Here is a 25,966-nt window from a genome sequence, read left to right as displayed (position 1 = left end):
GTATTCTTTCTAAGTCCTTCCTTGTTTTTTTTCTTCTGTGTGAAATTTTAGAATTTTTAAAATATAAAATCTTGCATATTTCAGTGGAACACTGACTGGCTAATTGGAAATTCTATAGATGGGGACCTTATTTACTTCTGGATTTCATTGGAAAAGGTGATTTTTCATTGAGGACTGTCAACTTAGTACCTGTGGTTCTTTTCCCTGAGCAATTTACAGTTAAGTTTCTTCAAAGAAAGATCCTCCAGCTTTGATACAAGCCTGGCTGTTGGTGCTATGGAGGCAGACCTGAGGGACCTGAGTAGAGGATGTAGACTTTCTTTCAATACCCCTGATTTCTTTATGCCGTTCCTTTTCTTCCCTCCACCCTTGCCCCATTCTGTGCCTGATGCCTCTGATTTCAGAGTGGAGCTGCGGCCACACGGCTAAGAGGATAGACTGGAAATCCATTGGGGTCTCCCCACACAGGCTTGAATCCTGTCAGCTGTGGTGCTTTTCCCCTTAGAAGGTGACCCTTTGACATTTTTCCAGTTTGAGAGTCTGTGATAAATTTGATCACAGTGTATAGGATTCCATTTCTCCAGAGAATAAACCTTTCGTCTTCTCTGGGGGATGATGTTGAGAGACAGGAATCTCAAGTGATGGGAGGGCTCTTTTCCAAGTACATGTTTTGAAACCTTCTACCTGTTTTCAGTTCCCTAATACACACCTTCATTTTGTAATACATCTTGCCTGTTAATTCTCAAGTTTTTCTGGAGTTGCCCCCAGTAAATTAGCTTCTACTTCTGAGTGTCTCCCATTCCTTTGTTTCATAAGTGTTTATTTCAATCATAAGTATTATTTTACTTACAGAAATAAGTACTTTGAAAATCACCATCAGGTAGACACCATCCAGCTCAGGAATTGGAATGTTAGAGAACTCCATAAACTCTTCCTTTGTACCCTTGATATTAACTCTTATTCCTCCTCTCCCCAGGGTAAACACCTGAATTTGTCCCTTATATCACAGATTAGCTGTGACTGTTTTTGAATTTTACATTATGAATACGTATTATACCTTACAATATTAATGGTAAGTTCTCCAGGCATATTAAAAGCTTAGTAAAATTGAAGTAAAACAGTGTAAAGGCTGTGTGAAAGTTAAGCAGCTACTTTTTCTTGATACATTGATCAAATCTTTAAGAGTTTAGATTTTTATCCTTTTTAGTTTCAAGTAGAAACATCAGTGGAAATCCAGTATGTCAATTTTTTTTCCTCCCAGGTAAACCTGATTTTTGTCAAGACAGAGACCCCCTGAGGGTCTCAATAAGCCGAGAACAAAGTTTTCTTGGGAGCCCTCTGGACCATGATCCATTTGGTCATCTTCGCCCAGTTGCCCAGGAGAACATCTGTGGTGATGACTCTGATAAAGCAGGTGAGGGAGAAAGGAATCAAAAGTGGAATTGCTGTGCACCAAGAGTATGTGGGCAGAAGATAATTATTGTAGTGTTGCTTGTAATGAAAAATGGTAAATAACTTCAGTAAAACTGCAGTTTTGTGAAAGTGTTAAATGAGAGGAGAAAAGTCTGTTCGTGCATTTGAAAACTGTCTGAAATAAGAATCAACATGTTGGTACAGGTTAACCCTTGTTAGAGATTGGGTTTCACTTTCTATTTTCTGTGTTTACATACTGTAAAATTTTTTCCCATAAGAAGCCGATATTCCATATGCAAAAAGTTGAATGAGGAAAGTGAAGTTTATTTAGAGAATAAGTAATTTCACATCTGTGGCATTCTAAATGAGCTGTTTTATGTTTAGTTTTAAATGTTGGAAAGTATTAACAAGTTACAAGAAAAAAACTTTAAATGACTAAAATCTGCCACGCAAAGACAACTGATGTTAGTTTTCTTGCTTTTGAATTTATGCATGTTTATAACAGGCTGTATTTTATGTATAATATTGACTCTACAAAGCATAGTTCCAGTACTGCTTCATTACTTCTAAAGTATCTTTTTAAAAGTTACCTTTTGCTAACCAGATTTCTTCTTATTTTAGCTATCACTTACACTTGGATAACTATTGCCTTAGTTGTACGTAGTGTTTAGTAGAATGAGAGAAGAGCGAGACCTGTTTTCTACACGGGAGTTTATAGAGAAATTGACTTCAGCATCTCCTTTTTAAATTGGAGATGGAAATAACTACAGATACAATTTCCACTGAATTATAGTTTTTGAAATTTTAAAGTAAAACTATTACCATTTTTTTTTAGATTTAGCCAGTGAATACTTAAAGGCTTCCCTGATAACTCAATTGGTAAAGAATCCACCTGCAATGCAGGAGACCCAGGTTTGATTCCTGGGTCGGGAAGATCGGCTGGAGAAGGGAAGGCTACCCACTCCGGTATTCTTTGCTTCCTTGGTGGCTCAGCTGGTAAAGAATCTGCCTGCAATGTGGGAGACTTGGGTTCAGTCCCTGGGTTGGGAAGATCCCCTGGAGAAAGGCTACCCACTGCAGTATTCTGGCCTGGAGAATTCCATGGACTGTATATATAGTCCATTAGATCGCAGAGTCGGACATGACTGAGTGACTTCCACTCCCTCAGTGAATACTTGCATTCCTTTTTATTCTACCTGTCAATGTCCTCTAGCCAGAGACTACCAGAGAACACACCTCTACACAAGAAAGCTGTGTGCTTTGACTTGCTACAGTGAGAGAGCATGCACACCAAGGGGAACCAAAAGTGAGTTAGTGAGAGAGTATCAGAAAGGACTTACTGTAAGACTTGGGCTTTTATTAGGTAATTTTGGGGAGGGTTCAAGGAAAATAGGGCTTTGCTTATTCGTATTGGATATTACCAGGAAGCAAGTGTGATTCTATTATTGGATACCCACAAAATTCTTATCTAGGAGGTAGGAATAATGGAGTTAGGCTAAGTAAAGCTGTAATTGGTTAAGCAGCAGTCACTCATGTCAGCCAGGATAAGGAGATGGTTTTTTTTGTGGTTTGACAGTATTCATGGTTTTGTCTCTGTTCAGACATGAGAACTGATGGTCTGATTTTTGTTTTGACCCATCATAGTCACAGAGTGGCCTTCTCCAGTATTGTTACCAGGAGAACTCCAAGGCATAGCCAATAGTGCCAGGTTTGCTCCTGGCTGTCAGAGGCTGCTTGTCTCTTTCTCACAATCATCCTGGAGTGGTATTGTTTCTACCTTGGAAGGGAGGGTCTTAGTGTTGTTACTGTCTTCTCCCTCTCTACCGCTTGATCAGGTCATCACCTCACCTTGGTTTCTCAGCTTTTTAGGTGGTATTCCCTAGCTTTGTACTCTGTACCCTTTGCTTTTGTAGGAAAGCAGGAAATGGTGCTTTGCTTCTCAGGAAAGCAGAAAATGTTGCCTTCCAGTAGCAGTATGGGCAGATTACTGTCTTTAAGGCACTGCTTTAATGATGTAACCCCTTTTTAGGAACCTCCCACTGTATCCCTATAATCAGTGTGCTGTTTTCAAACCAGTGATACTTCTCTTCCAATTACTTTCAGGGACCTATCCATTGAATTCTTCAACATCGTAACTAACTCGACCTTGCTTCTCTCTCTCATTTTTATTTTTCAATTCTTCAGTTCAGTTCAGTTCAGTCACTCAGTTGTGTACGACTCTTTGTGACCCCATGAATCACAGCACGCCAGGCCTCCCTGTCCATCACCAGCTCCTGGAGTTTACTCAAACTCATGTCCATTGAGTCAGGAATGCCATCCAGCCATCTGTTGTCCCCTTCTCCTCCTGCCCCCAATCCCTCCCAGCATCAGGGTCTTGTCCAATGAGTCAACTCTTAGCATGAGGTGGCCAAAGTATTGGAGTTTCAGCTTCAGCGTCAGTCCTTCCAGTGGACACCCAGGACTGATCTCCTCTAGGATGGACTGGTTGGATCTCCTTGCAGTCCAGGGGACTCTCAAGAGTCTTCTTCAACACCACAGTTGAGAAGCATCAATTTTTCGGCACTCAGCTTTCTTCACAGTCCAACTCTCACATCCATACATGACCACTGGAAAAACCATAGCCTTGACTAGATGGACCTTTGTTGGCAAAGTAATGTCTCTGCTTTTTTAATGTGCTATCTAGATTTGTCATAACTTTCCTTCCAAGGAGTAAGCATCTTTTAATTTCATGGCTGCAGTCACCATCTGCAGTGATTTTGGAGCCCAAAAAATAAAGTCTGACACTATTTCCACTCTTTGCCCGTCTATTTGCCATGAAGTGATGGGACCAGATGCCATGATCTTAGTTTTCTGAATGTTGAACTTTGAGCCAACTTTTTCACTTTCCTCTTTTACTTTCATCAAGAGACTTTTTAGTTCCTCTTCACTCTCTGCCATAAGGGTGGTGTCATCTGCATATCTGAGGTTATTGTTATTTCTCCCAGCAATCTTGATTCCAGCTTGTGCTTCTTCCAGCCCAGGGTTTCTCATGATGTACTCTGCATATAAGCTAAATAAGCAGGGTGACAATATACAGCCTTGACATACTCCTTTTCCTATTTGGAATCAGTCTGTTGTTCCATGTCCAGTTCTAACTGTTGCTTCCTGACCTGCATGTAGATTTCTCAAGAGGCAGGTCAGGTGGTCTGGTATTCCCATCTCTTTCAGAATTTTCCACAGTTTATTGTGATCCACACAGTCAAAGGCTTTGACATAGTCAATAAAGCAGAAATAGATGTTTTTCTGGAACTCTCTTGCTTTTTGATGATCCATCGGATGTTGGCAATTTGATCTCTGGTTCCTCTGCCTTTTCTAAATCCAGCTTGAACATCTAGAAGTTCATGGTTCACGTATTGCTGAAGCCTGGCTTGGAGAATTTTGAGCATTACTTTACTAGCATGTGAGATGAGTGCAATTGTGTGGTAGTTTGAGCATTCTTTGGGATTGCCTTTCTTTGGGATTCACTACCCAAATGCTACCCTGGACCAACCCCTGCTCTGGGGGAATCTTTGGTTTGTTATAGATAATAACAGTTAAAAAGAATTGTGATTCTGAAATGAAAAATCCCTAATTTCTTATCTCAAAACTGGCTTTTGAGATAAGCTGCTTAAAAAAAAAATAACTCACTATTAAGTTTCTTACTTTCTTCACTTAAAATCTTAGTGTATATAGAAGCGGCCAAGTAACAGTTTAATGGTTGAATTATGTCACAATATTTTTAATTCATCTAGGAGTCAAAAAATGTATCTAAAAACAAATTATGTTTAAATATATTTTCTGTAGTTTTACTTAATTATCCATAATATAGATATCATTTTATGAATATATATCTACACACATACGTAGATTCATACGTGCCTGGGATATGTGACCTCTTAGAAAACATTTCTTACATAAACACTTAAGAAACATTTAATTAGCATGATCTCTTAATATCATGGTGATAATGAGATGAAAATGTTATTTTATATTTGGTGGAACAGTTTTCATTTTATTCTGTTTCAGAGCCACAGATGACATATGCTTTGGCCAGCTTTCTCACAAATACTGGCAATTGAGAGTAAGAAAAAAACTAACTCAGAATACCCAAATTACTAATAGTGAGATAGTATAATTTCTATGTGTTTTTAGTATGTCAAATGTAATTAGGAATGATAATTCATAGTAAAAGCAGTACATGCGCCTGTGATTTTAGACAACACTGCAAGTTATAAAGAAGTCAGATTTCTCCTTGTCCTAGCACTGGTTGCACTTTTTTATGTACATTTTTCTCAACTTTGAGATCACACTGTACTTATGATTGAATATTCTTGCTTCTTCACTTAAAATGATGATAGAAGCATTTCGAATCACACTGGCTCTTTTCTAAAGGGTTTTTATTCATAGAATAATAATGACAACTACAGTTTTCCATGAAAAAGTATAATGTGCTAACTATAAATATTAATGAATAATAACGTGAATTGTTTTTTCTTCTCAGTCAAAAAGAGAGAACTGTAGGAAGGCAGGAAATTATGCCCTCTGGTGCTGAGAATTTGATTTGTCATAATCTAGTCCTTCTTCCTCCCTCTTCCTTTTAGTCAAAGCCAAGGAGGCTGTGGTTGAGAATCATGCAGTATTAAGCTACGCTGTGGAGAGAGAAGGCCATATGTACCTGAATCCAAATGTGAAGTCAGATGTTAAGGTTGGTAATGTTTTGATGTGCCCTGCATCATTAGAGCTGCTTGGCTTCATCTGTGTTCTCTGAGATCTGCTCTTACTGAAGTGGATCAGTGATGAAAGTAGCCAAATCTGAGCATCAGAAGACCACCCAGTGTACCTGATGCATGATCTCTGTAGTTCTGAGAAGCAAAATAATTTAAAATAAGGGGTGTGTGTGTGTGTGTGTGTGTGTGTGTGTGTGTGTGTGTAAAGGTGACTGGACAATCAAGGGGCTTATTGGTGGGTAATGAGAGTTGGTTGTGGGTGTACATGTATGAAAGGCTGATCAGTTCTGAGCAATGATGAAAAGTTTTTACTGCAGAACTTTATATAACTATGAAGGTTTCTACACTTGATCTGAGCTCGGAATTAATAACTTCTACTGTTGGCAGTTTGGGTTTTTTCTAGCTATTTCTTCCTACACAGTGGCCTAATGTTCTCCTTAATTTTTAGGCTGAAACACAAGAAGTTTATCATGAGCCATTATCTTCAATAACTGTTTCCACTGGGAGCTTTTTAAGTTACGAAAACATAGATTTGAGCCTTACAGAGCCAGGTACGAGTATCAAAACATTTATAAACAAATTGAAAGTCAAGCACCAGTTGAGTTGGAGTACAGTGATGAGAGCTAACATTGTTTTTCAGAATGTGCTGAGAGGGATTGTTCTTTAAGTCTCAAAAGTAAAGTAATCATGCCTTTAGAATATTGGACAGTATGATATTCTAAACATGTTTGGAAGTCACTGTGATGCTCTATCAATCTCCAGTAACACATTGAGCAGGGTCTGCTAATATCAGTGGGAACTACCAAGCACATTTCTTGGTTGTACTGATTGCTTATCAATGTATGTTGCTATGTCTGTCTGCTAAAATCTGTCTCAAAGGAAGTACGCAGCCATTAAGTATTTTCATTAAACCCCATTTTCAGAGTCAGTCCCAGAGCATGTGGACCATAGGGAACAAGAACCTCCTGCCAGTAAAGGAGAGGAAACAAATGTTTTAAGTTCTAGGGTTCCTTCAACACAAGATACTTATCAAAGACAGGACTCTCGGGATGTCCGTAAACCTCTTCCATGTGCAGTGGAAACAGTGACATCTGGTCAGACACACATTCAGCAGATGAGAGACAGGTACATTACTGAAGCAAATTTGATGGCTGAGAACACAGACTTTCGGGGTGAGTTTTATTTAAAAGTAAGACTTTTTTAATAAGCCTGTAAACTAAGTGTTCTTCATTTTTTAACCTATCATCCTTTTTAGTTGGAAGTAGTGATTGTTTGAGCTGTGTGTTTGGTGGCTTGCTGTAGCAATTATAACATGGAAAACACTGAGGAGGGCACTGAGTGAGAAAGGAGCTCTGAAATAAGACTGAAGACCATGTAGAAGAGATGAGCAGGTTTTCCTGTACCTTTGCAGAGTTACCTATAGCAGCGGAAGCAGTACTGCCTGTATTGAGCACGTAAACTCGAGTCATAGGGTCTGTATGGCTTATATAGACCCTGTGACTGTTTCCTGAGACCACAGGCAGCTTACTCTTCATCTTCTGTAGAAGAGGTGTTGGAGATAATAAAGTGAAATAAAACACATGAAGTACAGTGTCTGGCCCATGATAGCACTCAGTACAGTGAGCTTTTCTTAAGTAATTGATCCCCAAGTGATCTGAGAGTAACAAAGCTTATTGTAGCAAAGCAGTGACCCTAATGGCATCTTATTCCTAATTAACCCCATAGAGACTTTGAGGCTAGACTTTGAGTTTCCCATTTGGAAACTTAAATGTGTCAAGGATTTGGAAACCCCTTTTGCATCAGAAATAATGATAATGATAGGGCTTAATTTGAAAGCATCTGCTGGTAATGAGAGGAATAGAAGTAATTTTGTTGAGTTGCAGTTACCTTAAAATAACCTTTATGAATATGTTCTTAGTACTACTTTTCTAGGCTTTACTTTTAAGATAAATGTCTTTTTTTTTTTCCCCTTAAATTCCAACAGTTGACTTTGACTTTCCAGAATTGGAGCACAGTTTTCCAAATTTGCATCACCAGCTATTTAAACCCTTAGAACCACATCCAGATTTTGATTTGTTTTCAAGTTTCTCTGGGATTTCTCAAGATAGCAAAGACTTTAACCAGGTAAAGTAGATGCTTCTTTGCAGTGAATTTCAAAAAACCGTCTGTTTTTTCTTCTGTTAGAACAGAGGAATGATTCTTAGCCTTGGCTGCCAACTAAAATCATCTGGTGAGCTTTTACGTACCAATGCCCAGACTGTGGTGGTGGTGGTTTTGTTGCTAAGTCGTGTCCAACTGTTGCGACCCCATGAACTATAGCCTGACAGGCCCAGACTGTACCTCCAACCAATTAAATCAGAAAATCTAGGAATGGTCAGATAAAATGGTTATAATGTGGAACCAAGATTGAAAATAGGTGCATTAGAATTTGGTCCCAACAGCTTTATTTCTAGCTATGGGTCACTCCATAAAAACTTGAGAACATTTTTATCATTAGTTTTCAGGGTTTGGGGGTTTGGGGGCAAGGGTTACTTTGATGGAATTTAGTCTTAAATAGTGAGGTAAATAGAATGTTGCAAAATTTTGAGTCTCCACCTACAGAGTAAAGGAACTAAGATTCAAACCTGGGTCTTTCTGTTTCCAGGCAGTCTGCATAGTTCCTGCTTATCAGAAAATGATTCAGTCATGTTCTGAACTGTGTCTTGTTAGTTAATACACAGTTTGTTTTCCAAATAAAAAGTCTCTCATATTTCCTAAAGTTAAAGAATTGGGTTTGAATAAGCAAGTTGTTAATGTGATAGTAAAGTGGTAATTAAGGAAGTACAATAGCAAAGAAACATGAGGATTTGTTGGTGGAACTGATAACACAGCCTTTCCCTGTTTCCCGTCAGAGGTCGGGTTCTTCCTGTGAAAGCCTCCACGCTACTCCATCCCCCAGAAGTGTGGCTTCTTTTACAACACTGAGGAGGGCCAGCCTGCATTCTTCTAATACCAGTCTGAACCAGCAGCCTGACCCTAACATGGCTTGTGATGCAGCTCAGAGTTTTGCTGCAGAAGATATTGAGGGTATGCAGAAGTTTGGGAAAGTTAAATAAAGCGCGATAGTTTCTCATGGTGGTTTATATCATTTTTCCTTGGAAATTGCGCCTAGTAGCTCTTGGTTTGTCTCCACTCATACCCTTATTCCTTTTGAGGGTAGTAAGTGCTGCCTCTTGTTCAGCTTCCCTACTTCAGCTCTTACAGTTAAAGTATCCTTCTAAAACTTTTTATACAAATTATGTGTATATATGTATATGCACACATCACAGCATACCCATCTGTGAGACATGCGTGAATGTTTTAGTCTGTCTTTCAGTTATAAAGTCAATATTCTGTTATGGGGGAAACGTCCTCATTGTGGTCTAATAGCTGTATTTCCTTTATTAAATATTAAAGGAGAAAATCCATGGTGTGAGCAGTAATTATTTGAAAATCACTGTGACTGTCCTTTAGCTTCCTATTCTTGTTTGTGTACATCAGTTTTTGTTCCTGAACTTTATAAGTAACCTGGCTGTATTTATAATTTTCTCAGAAATTGTTAGAGATTATATCCAAGTTTTACAACACCTAATTATGATCAACTGATCTCTTACAGGGTCTGAACAATCTTTTCGACAACTTCAACCAGAATATTCTTCACAGGAAGGGAGCCAGCATGCCGATCTACCAAGCATTTTTAGCATTGAAGCGAGAGCTTCTTCCCAAGGTGTGGAAAATCAGAACTGTTCCTCTGAACAAAATGAACTGTTACAAAACCAGCAAAAAAGTGTTCATTTCCAGCTCTCAGTAGGAAATTTGCAAAGTTTGGTCTTCAATTCATCTGGTGAGGCTAATGTATTTCATCAATTAAATCTACAGCATATCACTCCATGTGGTTCTACCTCTAGTGAGTGGTCAATAAAAGACCAACCAGAAGGCAGAAAAGAAAGACTGGGCTTTGAAAAACTATCAGAAAGACTTGATACAGTGTTACAAGGTCAAGGATTCACTGATGATAAAAAAGAAACCTGTGATTTAAATCCACACATAGAGGAAATTGACTCTCATTTATGTGTAAGGACAGTAGAGATGGGAACTTCAATTCAGATACCATATTCACTCACTGTTCAGAATGAAAAATGTCTTCAGGATTCAACTATGGCAGGAATTCCAACAATCATAGGAAACCCATCTCAACTTGCACAATCAGAGCTCTTTGTAAATTCTGGATCATTTTCATTACAGAGATCTATTCCAGTCTGGGTAAGTGAAATCTGTGCTGTATACCTGAATACATTTTCAGGAAAGACTTTGAAAACAAAACTGCAGGACATGCAACAAAGCTACTTGTTCACATTCCTATCTGAGATAGTCTCATAATCATTGGAAATCTCCAGTGAAATGTAGAAATGACAAATTTTTCAATTTGACCTCCCTCTGAATTTTACATTTCTTTCTTTCCAATTTACATTTCTCTTCTCCAGCTTACCTGAAAAATGATAGCTAAGCCTATACTTCAGCAGTCACCTGAACATAGCTTTTACCTCCTAGTACTGTTTGTCCTGCCACAGATAAGCAGAAAATAAGGGTGTTTTGGTCACCTTTTGGATTTTCTTGTATTCTTGTTAAGTGTTTAAAGGTTGTTCCCTTACAAAGGGTGCTCTAGCAGCAGTGACCTACATTTGGCTGCAGCCCAGTAGCCAGCCACTGCTCCATTTAGATAGGATGCAGACACTGATTCTGTACAGCCCCTACTCACTCTGGCCACCTAGTCCTGTAAGCATTTGGCTTTATAATATATGGAGTAGACCTTCTCTGTTGTCCATAGTTGAATGTGGTTTCCCTTTTGTTAAACAGGAAACAGAATCTGGCCATGGTATAATGGAAGAACCAGAACTTACATTGACAAGCACCAGTGATGTCAGTATTGCTGAAATGGATTTTGCAAACTTAACTCTAGAAGAAAAGAGAGAAAATGAGGCAAAGAGCTGTTTTCAGGTAAATTTCACAGCTCTCATTAATAAACCTTAATTATATAGCAACCCATTGTTGAAATGTAGGGGATAAGGGTTACCTTGATTTGTACATGGCATTTCTTCTTACAGTATCATGTTTGAATGTGCTGACAGTAGGAAACTGACAGTGGGTAAGCTGATAGGGCTACTGCTGCTGGTGCTTAGTCCTTCAGTCATGTCTGCCTCTGAGCGACTCCCACCAGGCTCCTCTGTCCTTGAGGACAGACTCTTCTGTCTAGGCAAGAACACTGGAGTGGGTAGCCTATCCCATCTCCACATAAACTTCCTAACCCAGGAATCGAACCAGGGTCTCCTGCATTGCAGGCAGATTCTTCACCAGCTGAGCTATCAGGGAAGCACAACTACATGGTACAAAACAGTGCTAATCAGTTTAGTCACTCAGTCATGTCTGACTCTTTGTGACCCCATGGACTACAGCACGCCAGGCTTCCTTGTCATTAAACCAACTCCTGGAGCGTGCTCAAACTCATGCCCATTGAGTTGGTGATGTCATAAAACCAACTTGTCCTCAGTCATCCCCTTCTCTAGCCTTCAGTCTTGCCCAGCATCAGCTTCAGTCTTTTCCAGCAAGTCTGTTCTTTGCATCAGGTGGCCAAAGTAGTCAAGCTTCAGCATCAGTCCTTCCAATGAATATTCAGGACTGATTTCCTTTAGGATGGACTGGTTGAATCTCCTTGCAGTCCAAGGGACTTTCAAGAGTCTTCTCCAACACCACAGTACAAAAGCATCAATTCTTCAGCTTTCTTTATAGTCCAACTGTCACATCCATACATTACCGGAAAAACCATAGCTTTGACTAGACAGACCTTTGTCAGCAAAATAATGTCTCTGCTTTTTAGTATGCTGTCTAGATTGGTCATAGCTTTTCTTCCAAGGAGCAAACATCTTAATTTCATGGCTGCAGTTACCATCCAAGGGGATTTTGGAGCCCAAGAAAATCAAGTCTGTTTCCATTGTTTCCCCATCTATTTCCCATTAAGTGATAGGACTGGATGCCATGATCTTTGTTTTTTGAATGTTGAGTTTTAAAAGCTTTTTCACCCTCCTCTTTCACCTTCATCAAGCAGCTCTTCATATCCTCTTCACTTTCTGCCATAAGGGTGGTGTCATCTGCACAGCTGAAGTTATTGATATTTCTCCCGGCAATCTTGATTCCATCTTATGCTTCATCTAGACTGGCATTTCGCATGATGTACTCTGCATATAAGTTAAATAAGCAGGGTAACAATATACAGCCTTGAAGTACTCCTTTCCCAATTTGGAACCAGTCCATTGTTCCATGTCCAGTTTTAACTTGATTTTCAGGAGGAAGATTAGGTGGTGTGGTATTCCCATCTCTTGAAGAATTGTACACAAGTTTGTTGTGATCCACAGAGTCAAAGGCTTTGGCATAGTTGATAAAGCAGATATTTTTCTGGAACTCTCGTTTCTTCTATGATCCAGTGAAGTGACATGAAGTCCCTCAGTCGTGTCCAATTCTTTGCGACCCCATGAACTGCAGCCTTTCAGGCTCCTCTGTCCATGGGATTTTCCAGGCAAGAATACCAGAGTGGGTTGCCATTTCCTTCTCCAGTGGATGTTGGCAATTCTACCTCTGGCTCCTCTGCCTTTTCTAAATCCAGCTTAAACATCTGGAAATTCTCTGTTCGTGTACTGTTGAAGCCTTGCTTGGAGAATTTTGAGCATTAATTTGCTAGCATTAGACTTAACTGTTGGTGTAGATGGTCCATGGGGTCACAAAGACTGAGCAACTTCACTTTACTTTGCTAGCATGAGATGAGTGCAATTGTGCTGTAGTTTGAACATTCTTTGGCATTGGCTTTCTTTGGGATTGGAATGAAAATTTACTGTTTCCAGTCCTGTGTCCACTGCTGAGTTTTCCAAATTTGCTGGCATATTGAGTGCATCACTTTAAGAGCATGTTTTAGGATTTTGAAATAGCTCAACCTGGAATTCCATCACCTCCACTAGCTTTGTTTGTGATGCTTCCTAAGACTCACTTGACTTTGCACTCCAGAGTGGTTGCCTGTGGGTGAGTGATCACACCATTGTGATTATCTGGGTCATGATCTTTTCTGTACAGTTCTGTGTATTCTTGCCACCTCTTCTTAATATCTTCTGCTTCTATTAGGTCCATACTGTTTTCTGTCCTGTATTGTGCCCATCTTGGCATGAAATGTTCCCTTGGTAGCTCTAATTTTCTTGAAGAGCTCTTTTTCATTCTGTTGGTTTCGTCTGTTTCTTTGCATTGATCTGTTAGGAAGGCTTTACCTCTCCTTGCTATTCTTTGGAATTCTGCATTCAGATGAGTGTATCTTTCCTTTTTTCCTTTGCTTTTCTCTTCTCTTCTATCTCTGTAAGGCACTATCAGATCTAATCCCTTGAATCCACTTGTCACTTCCATTGTATAATCATCAAGGGATTTGATTTAGTGGGTTCTAGTGATATTCCTACTTACTTCAATTTAAGTCTGAATTTGGCAATAAGGAGTTCATGATCTGAGCTACAGTCAACTCCTGTCTTGTTTTTGCTGACTATATTCTTTGAAGCTGAAGATGGGTATCAGTCTGATTTTGTTACTGACCATCTGGTGATGTCCATGTGTAGAGTCATCTCCTGTGTAGGCTTAGGGTTGAAGAGTGTTTGCTGTGTGGTGGTGGTGGTGGTGGTTTAGTCACCTCTGGCAACCCCACAGCCTGCCAGGCTCCTCTATCCATGGGATTCTCCAGGCAAGAATACTGGAGTGGATTGCCATTTCCTTCTTTAGAGGATCTTCCCAACCCAGGAATTGAACCCAGGTCTCCTGCATTGCAGGAGCTATGAGGGAAGTTTGCTGTGTGCTCTTAACAAAAGTGTTAGGCTTTGCCCTGCTGCTGGTACTCCAAAATGAAACTTGCCCATTACTCCAGGTATCTCTTGACTTCCTACTTTTGCATTCCAGTCCCCTATGATGAAAAGGACATCTTTTTGGGGTGTTCGTTCTAGAAGGTCTTGTAGGTCATCATAGAACTGTTCAACTTCAGCTTCTTTGGCATTATTGTTTGGAGCATAGACTTGTTATTACTGTGATAGTCAATGATTTCCTTTGGAAACAAAGATCCTTCTGTTTGAGATTGCACTCAAATACTGCATTTCGGACTCTTGCAGACTATGAGGGCTGCTTCTAAGGGATTCTTGCCCACAGTAGTTGATATAATGGTCATGAGTTAAATTTACTCATTCCAGTCCATTTTAATCCATTTAGATTCCTAAAATGTTGATGTTCACTCTTGCCACTTCCAGTTTGTCTCGATTCATGACCTAACATTCCAGGTTCCTATGCAGTTTTGGACCATCACCAGCCACATCCTACCACTGTTTTCACTTTGGCTCCGTCTCTTCTGTTGACCTGAGGAGTTCCACCTTTCAGTGTTGTATTGTTTTGCCTTTTCATACTGTTTAAGCTTCTCCAGTGGACCACGGTCTCTCAGAACTCTCCACCATGACCTGTCCATCTTGGGTGGCGCTAGAGGGCATGGCTCAGTTTCATTGAGCCTATCATTCACAAGGCTGTGATCAGTGGATCCAGCCACTAACTACGTGCTATTGCTTTGTAAGTTTTCCTTTACATTTTTCAGTTCTTGCTTGACTCATCCTTTCTAGAAAATTTAGTCTTCAAGTTATTTTTGAATTAACTGAATTTTCTGAAAGGCAGTTCCAAAAGAACTGGGGTTTAAGTTTAGAGCCTTTAAGTCTGTAAAAGTCTTCTCTGAAGTGGTAAAGTTTTCTATGACTTTCTTGCAATTAGGTGAGTGAGTTTCTGCCTCTTGTGTCAGAAACAGAAAACTCAGATTATCCAGCTATGTCAGAACATCCACTGGAGAAACCAACTGTGTGTGCAGGTATGTGCATCAGATTGGTGAACCCACACCCATTCATGAGAACTTGAATTTGTATACTGCTGACATACATAATTAAAAAAAAAAAAAAAACTTTTAAACAGAAACCTTTTCAAGGTGTACAGCTGCACCAGAGAGCTTACAGGAAGCATTCATAAAAAGAAAAAAGGCATTTATAGAGAGATCCTCACAGAGACAGAAAGAGATAAAGGATAAAGTTCACGCCTCTGGAAATTCTCAAACCAAAACAATAATGGAGAAAACTACAGGTATCTGTTATCAGAGCGAACTATGTATTTACTTAGTGGTTTTACTCAGTGGCATTACATGTTTTACTCAGTGGCTTGTTCTCCACTCAGGTTCATTTGTAAGTCACCTAAAGGGTATGCGTCAAGTTAAAGTGTCTCTTCCTGAAGATAAAAAGACTGCACAACCCCATACACACCAAAGGGCACTAGGGTATGTATATGGATTTATATGTATCTGATGGACAAAGGAATGGCAACCCACGCCATGGGAAATCCCTTGGGGATTCATGGGGTTGCATAGTCAGATGCAAATTTAGTGACTAAACACGTACCTGAAGTGTCCGTCTTTAATTCCATACAAATTTCTTATAGATTATACCTTCCATTAGCTGAAATGAAAAAGCAGAAGGAAGAGAAAGCAAAGCAAGATGTACATGCCCAAAGCAGAGCAAGGACAAAAGAATTTCATAAGGTAAGCAGCATCCCGTGCATACCCCCAAGTTTTCATGTCTAAGGCACATCAGAGCCTAATATTAATAACTGATATTATTTCCTCCACAGAAAACATTAGAGAAGCTTCAAGCCAAAAATACATGCTGACTTTCTGCACAAAGGTTTCTTTTTATTCATAACATAGGCAAAGTTATTTGAGTCAATAAATTTTTAAGGATTTTTCACACGTCCTGATTCTTTCCACTGCCAGTCACCATAGTTCCTCCAAAGTTGTCATCTTCAAGGCAGCCCTGAAGAAGAGTTAAATTTGGTTAAATTTGGAAGACATTTACATTTTACTTTCCCACATCACCAGTCATGGATATGAGTGGCTTGTATCTCCATCAGGAAAACACAGCACTATTGAGTGACTATTATATCCAATGGAGAACTCGATCTTTGGTCACAGCGTTAAGGGCTCCAGGATTTGGTCCCATCAGCCCTCTTTGAAATGACCTACAGAAATTATTTTCTCTAATGTGTACATACCTTACAAAAAGTTCTGCTCAGTCCACAGCTGTGATGCCTGTATAACAGAAATATTTCAGGTTTCATTTTCATAGATGCTCATGTAAAGTTCTGAAGCCAGCTACCCCAGTAAACTAGAAAACAACTCCAGAAATCTAGGCACAGACTGTTCCATGCTAGGCATAGACTAGCAATGTCTGGGTACTAGAACAGTGCTGACCTTCCTAAGTGTTAATTAAAAGCTAATAAAATGTTCCCAACAGGCTGAATGCTAACAAAGTAGCAGGAAGAAAAACCTAGTTGGGACTTTGTTTTACGGTCATGTCCACAGCAAATGAGAAACTGCATTCTAAAAGCCTTGGTAATGACCATCAAAACCTGACAGATAAAACAAATTACTTGCCACAGCTGTTTTAGTTGGGCCTCTTTGATCTTCAATGGAGAGCACTTCAAAGTTTGCCACCTACAGAAAAGTATTTTAATAACTGGGACTGATTCGGTTCCATTTTCATTCATACCTAAGCTTTGTTGCGAAACATACATGTCTTCAGGCAACTTTAATCTTAGAGCTTTCATGTTTTAAAATATAGTTTTAATATGGATGTTCAGAAAGGCTATTTTCACTCAGCCTATTCAGAGCAGTTGAACAATTTGCCCATCATCATAACATCACTGAAAAAACAGTAAAAAACACCCAATGGGCTGTTTAAACGTAGTTTTTTTCATTAAATACAAGGAAATGAAAATCTTACCTATAATCTTTAAGATCCAATTTCCTCAAGCAGTTCACTATAGGATCCTAGAAGTTAAATATAGCAAGTACATTGGTGTTTATCCCTTCAACTTTCCTAATATTGAAGCCATATTATATCCAGGTTTTACTCACAAGCCTAGCAAAAATGTTACAGGTCTCATTGTCACCACTGCAATAAAACTACAGGGATGGAAGCAAAACCTGTGTTCTCAATGTAGCCACATTAACAGTTTATGAACACCATTAACAAGTGCCCATTTTCAGTAGAATGAGGCTTTATACATAAGTTTCCCAAGTTTAAGAGAATGTGCAAAAGGCTTCTTCTGCACCTGTACAGCTCCAGTCTATAAGAGTTGGACACAACTGAGCACACTTTTTCATGCATTGGAGAAGGAAATGGCAACCCACTCCAGTGTTCTTGCCTGGAGAATCCCAGGGATGGGGGAGCCTGGTGGGCTGCCGTCTATGGGGTCGCACAGTCAGACATGACTGCAGCAGTAGCACCTGTATAGAAGTTCCACTGTTTTGCTAAGCATGCTATCAGTAAAGGAAAACTGCAGAAAGTGAAAAGCGAAATACCTGTTTAGGGTCAGGAGATGGGATGTCTAGTTCTTCATGACAACCATAGAAAAAAAAAAGTATTAGTTACTATTGAAGATTATGTCAAACTGAACAGTATAAGAAACTAAAAGGATACTGTATCAGTAGAAATACCAGGTCTGACATGCACAAAGCAAAGAAACCAACGATGCCAGATACTGAATTTATATCGCACTGTCTTTTGAACAGCCAGCAGGAACAAACTGCTGAATGCAGATACCATGCAGTGCAGTTATGATTGAACTGGAACCACCCCAACCTCATTCTGTAATGATACTCTGAGAAACTTACTTACACACAGACCTCTAAAATTTTTTAACATGTAATTTTTTCCTATTTGTCATTCCAGCAAGGCAACTACATTAACTCTTATCTTAAACTATAAACTTAGTATTACCTTTTTACCCTCTCTATACCTATAAAACTTACATAGGAAACTATCCAATCATACTTGATATTTACATGCTAGTTTAATAAAAGGTGCAAGGGACCAGGGCATTTCCATGTCCTACACATGCTGTCTTCATTTTTTTCCAAATCTGTAAGTACAAATATTGCAGCAAATTTTTGGCCAAAATCTTGATAATTGTTTTACACCTAAATAACTAGCAGTCACAATAGTAATGGAATGCCATACTCAAAATTTACATTGTTTTCAGAACTTCTGAATCCTATTGGAATAGAAATTAAATATTCTACTTACCTCTAAAAGCTTAAAGTTCAAATAATATTAATTCCTGCAGATACCAAATAAAAGATTATGGGTTACTTACTCATGATTAAAAAACAAAAACTTAAATATATGCTTACTTAAATATTTTGTTATACTCAGCTCTATCAGAATTAAGTTTTAATTCATATCTGTATCATTCAGCAGTTGAACATTAAATTCATCATCTGAACTGGAATGGTAACCCCCCCCAAATTCTAGTCACTAACTAAAAACTTACCGAAGTTATCACACCCTAAAACTTGACAGAGATCATTGGGATATGCCAATACCTAAGATAAAAAAAAATTGTTAGGTTTTTCATAGTTTAATTGGCAGCTCTGTCTTGTAGTTCTTTCCCACAGATCTAACAGGTAGTTCTATGAGTAAAGGAAACTACATGGTTACTCTATGAGGCGTTTCCAACGACGTAGGTTTACAGAAAAAGCCCCATCGGGATAGACCTCAACTGTTGCTTAATCATTGTTTAAATTAAAGAAATAATACCATGAATTAATCACATGATATGTAGTTTTAAATCAATGCTTAGGAAAGATAGTATAAAGTACCAAGTAACTATTACAGCTGAACCAAAAAATTGCATATGTAAATTTAAGCTTGATTATTAAGAACTTTATTACTACAATGTGTTTAACCTTGCAGTGCCCACATTACTGCAGAACTATTTAAATGAATTTTTGGCTTTAAATTGAGAACTATAATATAAAATATTCTCATTGATAACAATTATGAAAATACAGAATGTTAATATGTCTGATGTTCTGACCATTTGGGGATCACTGAGGATCACTTGGCATTTGTGTATCATTCAGATTTATGAAATTATATGTCCTGTGTAGTCATTTCTAGCATTGCACTATTAAATTTTCTACTTCATTTTAGTATATGCATCCCTTAATTGTGGGACTTCCCTGGTGGTTTACTGGTTAAGACTCAGCACTTCCACTGCAGGGGGTGTGGGTTCTATGTTCAACATCACTATTAGAGAAATGCAAATCAAAACTGTAAGCAGGTACCATCTCACATTGGTCAGAATGGCCATCATTTAAGTCTACAAATAAATGCCAGAGAGTGTGTTGGAGAAAAAAAAAGGAACCTTCTCCTATATTGTTGGTGAGAATGTAAATTGGTACTGCCACTACAGAAAACAGTAGAGTTACCATATGATGAGCAATCCCACGCAAAGAAAAATATGGTTAGAAAGGATACAGGCATCTGTGTTCACTACAGCACTGTTCCAAGATACGGAACCAACATAAATGTCCAGAGATGAACTGATAAAAGATGTGTGGGAGGGGTGTGTATATTACTCAGCCATTAATATGAAAATGATGCCATTTGCAGCAACATGGATGGACCTAGTGATATACAAAGCAAACTAAGTCAGAAACAGGTATCATTTATATGTGGAATCAGATATGGACTTGTGGTTGGACAGGAGATGGGGGTGTGGGGGAGCCATGGACTGGGAACTTGGGAATTAGTAGATACAAATTCATAAGATAAACAAGTGCTTACTATATATAGCACAGGGAATTAATATTCTGTAATAGATCATAAAAATAAAGAATAAAAAGAAAAAGAAAAATCATATAACTGAGTCACTTTGTTGTACAGCAGAAATTAGCACTGTAAATCAACTATACTTCAATAAAATTTTTTAAAATAAATTATATAGAGAGTGTTAGGAGATTAAAAATACATATGCTTCAAGAGGGGATAGCCAAGATTCTGATAGCTTATAGTTCTAGGACCCTTTCCTGCAAGCAAAGTAAAGCCGGCACATTGTCACTATAAAACATGCCAATCCCGAGATTCATTTTCTGAAATTACATAATGAATAGAAATTTAAGTTGGCAAAAATGCCTTTCAAAAATAAACCTCTGGAGAAATTCTGACAATGTATCATATTTACACAAATCTGAACCAAACTCACCTAAAGCATCAGACATACCTTTGGAAAATCCAGACACTGTATTCCGAAGATAAAAGCCTAAAAAAAGGAGCCCATCTTTGTTTGTTTTATGTCAACATTAAAACTGAGTACTAGGATCAATACAGCTGGTAATTTAAAAGCTTATTTAACTTTATAGCCCTGGAAGCAATCTTTATGCTCATCAATACACACCCATTTTATGGATCATGTTCCTTCTTATCTGTATCAAAACTCATACTGAACAATGAGTTGTGGGTTGCAAAAGAGGACTTACTTTCGCACTTGTCTGTAAGTTTTTGTCCACAAATTAAACAAAAACAAACACAAGTGCTACTGTAAAATGTATTATATACAGTGGGGATGAAATGATATTGAAATACAGGTAGTTAGGAAGGGAAAATTATTACAGTACTCAGCATTTCACACTAAACTTGTCTAAGTAAAACAAAAACAGGAAGTTGTAGGTACAGTAAGGAGAGTAGCTGAGAAAAAAAAAATCAGTTTATGCAAACTTTTCAAGATTATAATCTGTTATTTGATTCAGTGCTCAAATGGTACCTTTTAAGTTCTCTTACCTAGAAATAAACCATCATAGGCAAAAACAGAATGACTTTTGTTTATTATTTGTCAAGTCAGTCTCTGCTGTTAACAGCCTCAAATTTTTTCTACATAATTTTTATGATAATTACTACTTCAGGAGTTTCACAAATCTGTTTGAAGTATTCTTTATTTTCTTACAGGGTTTTTTTTTTTTTCTAAGGCTGGCATATATATTCATACTTATCATCTTCGCTTTTATTCTGTTTACCTTGTCTGGTATTTATAATCCTGTCTCTCTTTAGCCCATTTTGTCCTCTGTCCAGTGTTTAGATTTTGATGTTCTCTTTTTAAGCAAAGCAGTTTCTTCAGTATATTCCTCTTGATCCAAATATACATTCTTCTTTGGAAATTCAGAACTTATTATGAAACAACTATTCTCCTGCATAGGAAGTATTGGTAAGACATATAACCAATTTTACTGCACTAGTAATTACATACAACTATGTTACTTAAAATAAGCTGAAAATTACACTTGGATTTTTTTCTCATTTGATATCCTAGTAACAATAAAACACATTAAAATTTACAATACCATTGACACAGTACTGCTAATTGATGTTCTCAATTATCTATAAAATTCTCATTTTTATCCTCAGATTTCTTGCACCAAGGGCATTGAGCCTTTCTAAAATTCGACAGTAACACTACAGGATAAAAATCTCCCTTTGTCAACTCCTGCCCTCCCAAAACAAAATGGAATAAAAATGTCACTTACCACCAACTTAATATCACATTCATCATGTTCAAGGTTTGCTGCAATCTCCTCCTCTGTGCTGCAATATTAAAAACATTATTACTCAGATGACAGTAAATTCATAGCATACTGTTATGATATTAAATATTAAGTATGAATATTTAATATTAAGTAACATTTAATCCTTAATTATTAATTAATTTCTCCTGAGAAATCTGTATGCAGGTCAAGAAGCAACAGTTAGAACTGGACATGGAACAAGACTGGTTCCAAACTGGAAAGGAGTGTGTCAAGGCTGTATATTGTCACCCTGCTTATTTAACTTATATGCAGAGTGCATCATGAGAAATGCCAGGCTGGATGAAGCATAAGCTAGAATCAAGATTACCAGGAGAAATATCAATTACTTCAGATATGCAGATGACACCACCCTTATGGCAGAAAGCAAAGAAGAACTAAAGAGCCTCTTGATGAAAGTGAAAGAGGAGAGTGGAAAAGCTGGCTTTAAACTTAAAATTCAGAAAACTAAGATCATGGCACCTGGTCCCATCACTTCAGGGCAAGTAGATGGGGAAACAATGGAAACAGGGACAGACTATTTTCTTGGGCTCCAAAATGACTGCAGATGATGACTGCAGCCATAAAATTAATAGATGCTTGCTCCCTGGAAGAAAAGCCATGAGCAACCTAGACAGCATATTAAAAAGCAGAGATGTTACTTTGTCGATAAAGGTTCGTCTAGTCAAACCTATGGTTTTTCCAGTAGTTGTGTATGGATGTGAGTGACCATAAAGAAAGCTGAGCACTGAAGAATTGAAGCTTTTGAACTGTGGTGTTGGAGAAGACTCTTCAGAGCCCCTTAGACTGCAGGGAGATCCAACCAGTCAATCCTGAAGGAAATCAGTCCTGAATATTCCTTGGAAGGACCAATGCTCAAGCTGAAACTCCAATATTTTGGCCACCTGATGTAAAGAACCAACTCCTTGGAGAAAGACCCTGATGCTAGGAAAGACTGAAGGCAAGAGAAGGGGATGACAGATGGTGAGATGGTTGGATGGCGTCATTGACTGGATGGACATTAGTTTGAGCAAGCTCTGGGAGCTGGTGATGGACAAGGAAGCCTGGCATGCTGCAGTCTGTGAAGTCCCAAAGAGTCAGACATGAACTGAACTTCTAATATGAATTTTAAACATTAAAACTATTAAAATCAAAACAAACTGATATAATGTGGAGCGACATTAAAATTTAAAAGCCCAACAATGTTCAAAATTGTTCCAGTGTCTGAACTTACGCTGACTCTTCAATAGGAGAGAGAGATCCATCATCATCCAAGTATCTGTATCTTCGACTATCAAAGTCTTCTTTTTCTAAATCTTCAGCAACATTCATCTGCTTCAAGGATTCCTTGAGGTAGTATTCATACTTCAGTTTTTCAAGGTAGTTAAAAAATCCTCTTGCCACTGCTTGCTATACACCAGAACATCCTATTGTAAGTCACGGACTTGGAAAAAAATTTTTTTTCTGCCACAACTTAGCAGATAGATGCTTATGTTCTAAAATAACAAGGAAGCCCTAGCTCTGCCATATGGCAATCACCTCTATCCAACACTGCTTAGATAAAGAATTCACTGTTCTACCGAGCAAGTTACCAAAGTTAGTACACCAAGAAAAACAAGCACAACAAGCATAAATCTTGTATATGTTTACCATATACATACAAGCCCAAGTACAACTTTGAACTGAAGGATGGAGGTGGCATTTAACTGGCAGTATAGTCAGGATAAAGAAGTATTATCAGAGTTGCAAATTGCACGCTCCAGATGTTACCTAAATTCTAAGTGACCCAACAACTCATTTCACACATTGAAGCTGTGTATAAGCATATATAAATAATTACCTCAAAGGTTAAAATTTTTCTCCAAGGTAATGGTTTTCTTCCATTTTCTGATTCTAAAAATGGGAAACCAGGTCTTTTGTCTTTAAATTGTTCCTCAGTAATTTGTGAGAATCTAGTGGTTCTCCTTCCTTTTGGTCTTCCTGCTGATCTTCCCGTTGGCTTGTATTTCTTCTTTTTACGTTTATATTTCTTATTTTTGAATCTTTCAAAAATAGCCTTTAAAGTCAGTGGTCTTGGCTCTATAGATGAGTCACTAGATGACTCTGTTGCTTGAGTACTTTTGGGTATGTGAACGAATTTTCTAACAGTGTTTCTTTGCTTCTGTTTAGGTGGAACAGGAACATACTGAGTTTTAAATAAGCTGCTACCAGAGGAAGAGTTGTCACTAGAAAACAGGGAAAGATTAATTGCACCCTCTCAAATTACTGAATGTTTATTACCAGTAATATACTTTTTTAAAATCAAAGCAGGAAAACATGCTTAGAATAATTTCTTAAAAGATGGGCTCAGTACTAACAAACTGCTAAAGTGGGCCATAATGCCACTCCCATGGTGATCCTTCATGTATGCAAGTTCCATAAAGGCATCCTGTTCATGGCTAGATCCTAAACTAAGTAAGACAAAGTCTCCTCTAAATAAAACAAGAGTATCTTGTAGAGAGGTATCTGATGTAAATATACTAGAAATGCTCATGTGATTTCCCAGTGAGATCAATGATTTAGACTAGATACGTAATACATAAGTCAGCAGCCTTGCTAACATGAATTAATGAGAACAAGTTGATTTTAAAGCAAGATTCACTAATACCCATCTTCTTATAGTTCAAAACTTCAAAGGCCTGTCCATACCAAGTTTTCCTTTTCTGTTCCAATTCTTGAAAATTACATTTACCACCACTCATTACTGATGATTTATGCCCTCCCAGTAATTCAAATACAGTAAATATTACCATCCAGTCTCTTTTCTAGGAAAAATGTGTTTTTTTTTTTTTTAAAGGCACTTACCTCTGATTCTCAGTTTCCATAGCTGTATCAGATGCCTTTGCACAGTTAAGAGAATCCATTCTTGATCCAAGTCCCTCTCAAATTATCTTTTGCTTTCAATAGATTTCTGACCATAAAAAATCTGGTAAATGTGGTGTAGTTTCCCTGAACAAATTAATGCCAAACAGTTAGTAATCAGAGTAATGCAAATATTGATGTAGCTGTGAGTTATGTAAATATGTAAATTAAGGCCACATCACTTACGAAGCCTTTAATATTTTCTGGTTGTTAACTGTAAATTTAGATCAATTCTAAAACCCAGAGATTTGATTCACGGGTTCTGTTTGTTTTGCCTCCATCTGTCCAATGGAATAAGATTCCAGAAGAGTAGGTAATTTCCAACAGTATCAAGGAACTTTCCCAACAGGAAAAAATGTTAATTTTAACCCTTAGCCATATTACTGTACAATGAAGAGTATCAGCGTTCAACGGAAGTTAACTACTGTGTGTGGCCTCAGTATAGCAGGGGAAATAATCATTAGGTCTTACTACCTCAATCCAAACTCCCGGTCTGAGATTTACTATTAGGGTATTAAAAGTTGTAAATTCTCCAAATTCTCGATTAAAGGCTTACAGACTACGACAATGTCCGTTGTCTTTTTTTCACTTCCGTGGATACAGTATTTTGGGCAAAATTTTTTAAAAGATAATGTCTTTTACTTCTCAACCTCCCTTATAGAGGGTGCCATCATTCTCCCACTGTTCTTAGTTTTTAGCATTTTAAGAGCGATATATTTCAAATACAGGAAAACAACAGGGCACAGATCTCAAGCTTTGCAAAATCTAAGCCATGAAGTAACTGCCCTTAAAAACAAGTTAAACGAAAAGTGGATCCAATGACAGCGATGGAATACCTGGGCGTATTATCAAAACTAAGGTTAACACAATCTTTTACGGAATCTGGAAAGCAATCCTGTGCAAGTGCTGCTTCCTAGTCGGGTACTCTGACCGTACCACGCGACCGCGAACAACTCGTCCTCGGCGCTTTGCGCGATCCTGGGGCGAGCGTCTCCAGCAGGCGCCCATCTCGGACAAGGATGGCGTCAGCAACCGCCATTTAGAGAATGAGCATTATTTATGCTCCACTGTAACATTCACGGGCCACGCTCGGGCCACGGTCGCAATGCAGCCCTAGGCCTGCAGTCCACAACCACCGAGGGGGCCCCGCCATCAGGGCCCAACTCCCGGGTCTGCGCCCCACCCCGCCGCGCCCGGAAAAAGCCACAAGAGCGACCCCTCCGTCGCCCGCAAGGCCCGGACGCCCGTGTCCTCTTTCCGACCCCTCCAGAGGCGGATGGCGTATACTAACCTGCGCCGGCTCGACACGGGCTCCTGCTGCGGACAGCAACCTACAAACCACAGCACTCCGAAAAGCAGCCAGCAGCCAGGAGCCAGCCTCCGCCGCCGCGCGGGA

The 25,966-nt window shown here is 38.6% G+C and overlaps 2 protein-coding genes and 10 non-coding genes across 43 annotated transcripts in view; 3 read left to right on the top strand and 9 right to left on the bottom strand.

The window, feature by feature from the left end:
• The window catches only part of CEP295 (centrosomal protein 295), a 62,901-nt gene extending 37,769 nt beyond the window's left edge, over positions 1 to 25,132 (top strand). For 4 of the 8 annotated variants that reach the window (XM_070457121.1, XM_070457118.1, XM_070457124.1 and 1 more), the window contains 12 exons: positions 1,262 to 1,414; positions 6,033 to 6,136; positions 6,607 to 6,709; positions 7,082 to 7,330; positions 8,143 to 8,282; positions 9,050 to 9,224; positions 9,793 to 10,439; positions 11,034 to 11,174; positions 15,000 to 15,093; positions 15,195 to 15,359; positions 15,450 to 15,549; positions 15,711 to 16,013. In XM_070457121.1, the coding sequence (XP_070313222.1) occupies positions 1,262 to 1,414; positions 6,033 to 6,136; positions 6,607 to 6,709; positions 7,082 to 7,330; positions 8,143 to 8,282; positions 9,050 to 9,224; positions 9,793 to 10,439; positions 11,034 to 11,174; positions 15,000 to 15,093; positions 15,195 to 15,359; positions 15,450 to 15,549; positions 15,711 to 15,852 (2,213 nt within the window). In that variant the 3' untranslated portion in view covers positions 15,853 to 16,013. Of the gene's footprint in view, positions 1 to 1,261; positions 1,415 to 6,032; positions 6,137 to 6,606; positions 6,710 to 7,081; positions 7,331 to 8,142; positions 8,283 to 9,049; positions 9,225 to 9,792; positions 10,440 to 11,033; positions 11,175 to 14,999; positions 15,094 to 15,194; positions 15,360 to 15,449; positions 15,550 to 15,710; positions 16,014 to 21,823 lie in introns of those variants that run through there. The other 4 variants (XM_070457120.1, XM_070457119.1, XM_070457122.1 and 1 more) reach the window with 4 other exon arrangements.
• Positions 6,220 to 6,299, top strand: LOC139031925 (small nucleolar RNA U2-19). The gene has a single exon (XR_011484479.1). It is a non-coding gene; the product is annotated as a small nucleolar RNA U2-19 (small nucleolar RNA).
• LOC139031924 (small nucleolar RNA U2-30) lies at positions 6,448 to 6,519 on the top strand. The gene has a single exon (XR_011484478.1). It is a non-coding gene; the product is annotated as a small nucleolar RNA U2-30 (small nucleolar RNA).
• On the bottom strand, positions 15,936 to 24,604 carry TAF1D (TATA-box binding protein associated factor, RNA polymerase I subunit D). 25 transcript variants are annotated; one of them, XR_011484255.1, is made up of 10 exons: positions 24,514 to 24,604; positions 23,510 to 23,894; positions 22,904 to 23,079; positions 21,634 to 21,691; positions 21,127 to 21,297; positions 18,603 to 20,375; positions 17,051 to 18,389; positions 16,698 to 16,761; positions 16,320 to 16,356; positions 15,936 to 16,081 (listed from the first exon to the last, which is right to left on the bottom strand). XR_011484255.1 is itself a non-coding variant. In XM_070457126.1 (6 exons), the coding sequence occupies exons 1-5, from the start codon at positions 24,570 to 24,572 to the stop codon at positions 21,157 to 21,159; spliced, it is 819 nt and encodes a 272-aa protein (XP_070313227.1). In that variant the 5' UTR covers positions 24,573 to 24,604; the 3' UTR covers positions 18,485 to 20,375; positions 21,127 to 21,156. The 25 variants fall into 25 exon arrangements, 1 of the variants encoding a protein (XP_070313227.1); XR_011484256.1 differs by having other exon boundaries at positions 16,702 to 16,761; XR_011484247.1 differs by having other exon boundaries at positions 16,320 to 16,761; positions 17,051 to 17,097; positions 17,475 to 18,389.
• Positions 16,162 to 16,288, bottom strand: LOC139031919 (small nucleolar RNA SNORA25). The gene has a single exon (XR_011484473.1). It is a non-coding gene; the product is annotated as a small nucleolar RNA SNORA25 (small nucleolar RNA).
• On the bottom strand, positions 16,547 to 16,669 carry LOC139031922 (small nucleolar RNA SNORA32). The gene has a single exon (XR_011484476.1). It is a non-coding gene; the product is annotated as a small nucleolar RNA SNORA32 (small nucleolar RNA).
• LOC139031973 (small nucleolar RNA Z40) lies at positions 16,898 to 16,970 on the bottom strand. The gene has a single exon (XR_011484519.1). It is a non-coding gene; the product is annotated as a small nucleolar RNA Z40 (small nucleolar RNA).
• LOC139031920 (small nucleolar RNA SNORA1) lies at positions 17,196 to 17,328 on the bottom strand. The gene has a single exon (XR_011484474.1). It is a non-coding gene; the product is annotated as a small nucleolar RNA SNORA1 (small nucleolar RNA).
• On the bottom strand, positions 17,747 to 17,883 carry LOC139031918 (small nucleolar RNA SNORA8). Its single transcript, XR_011484472.1, has one exon. It is a non-coding gene; the product is annotated as a small nucleolar RNA SNORA8 (small nucleolar RNA).
• On the bottom strand, positions 18,485 to 18,555 carry LOC139031930 (small nucleolar RNA SNORD5). The gene has a single exon (XR_011484483.1). It is a non-coding gene; the product is annotated as a small nucleolar RNA SNORD5 (small nucleolar RNA).
• LOC139031923 (small nucleolar RNA SNORA18) lies at positions 18,701 to 18,831 on the bottom strand. Its single transcript, XR_011484477.1, has one exon. It is a non-coding gene; the product is annotated as a small nucleolar RNA SNORA18 (small nucleolar RNA).
• Positions 20,524 to 20,650, bottom strand: LOC139031927 (small nucleolar RNA SNORA40). The gene has a single exon (XR_011484481.1). It is a non-coding gene; the product is annotated as a small nucleolar RNA SNORA40 (small nucleolar RNA).
• Positions 25,133 to 25,966: the final 834 nt, after the last annotated feature.

The sequence above is a fragment of the Odocoileus virginianus genome, chromosome 28 (assembly GCF_023699985.2).
Source record: "Odocoileus virginianus isolate 20LAN1187 ecotype Illinois chromosome 28, Ovbor_1.2, whole genome shotgun sequence".
Classification (NCBI taxonomy): domain Eukaryota; kingdom Metazoa; phylum Chordata; class Mammalia; order Artiodactyla; family Cervidae; genus Odocoileus; species Odocoileus virginianus.
Note: the sequence above shows the minus strand (reverse complement) of the source record. Positions and strands in the feature narration are given on the sequence as shown.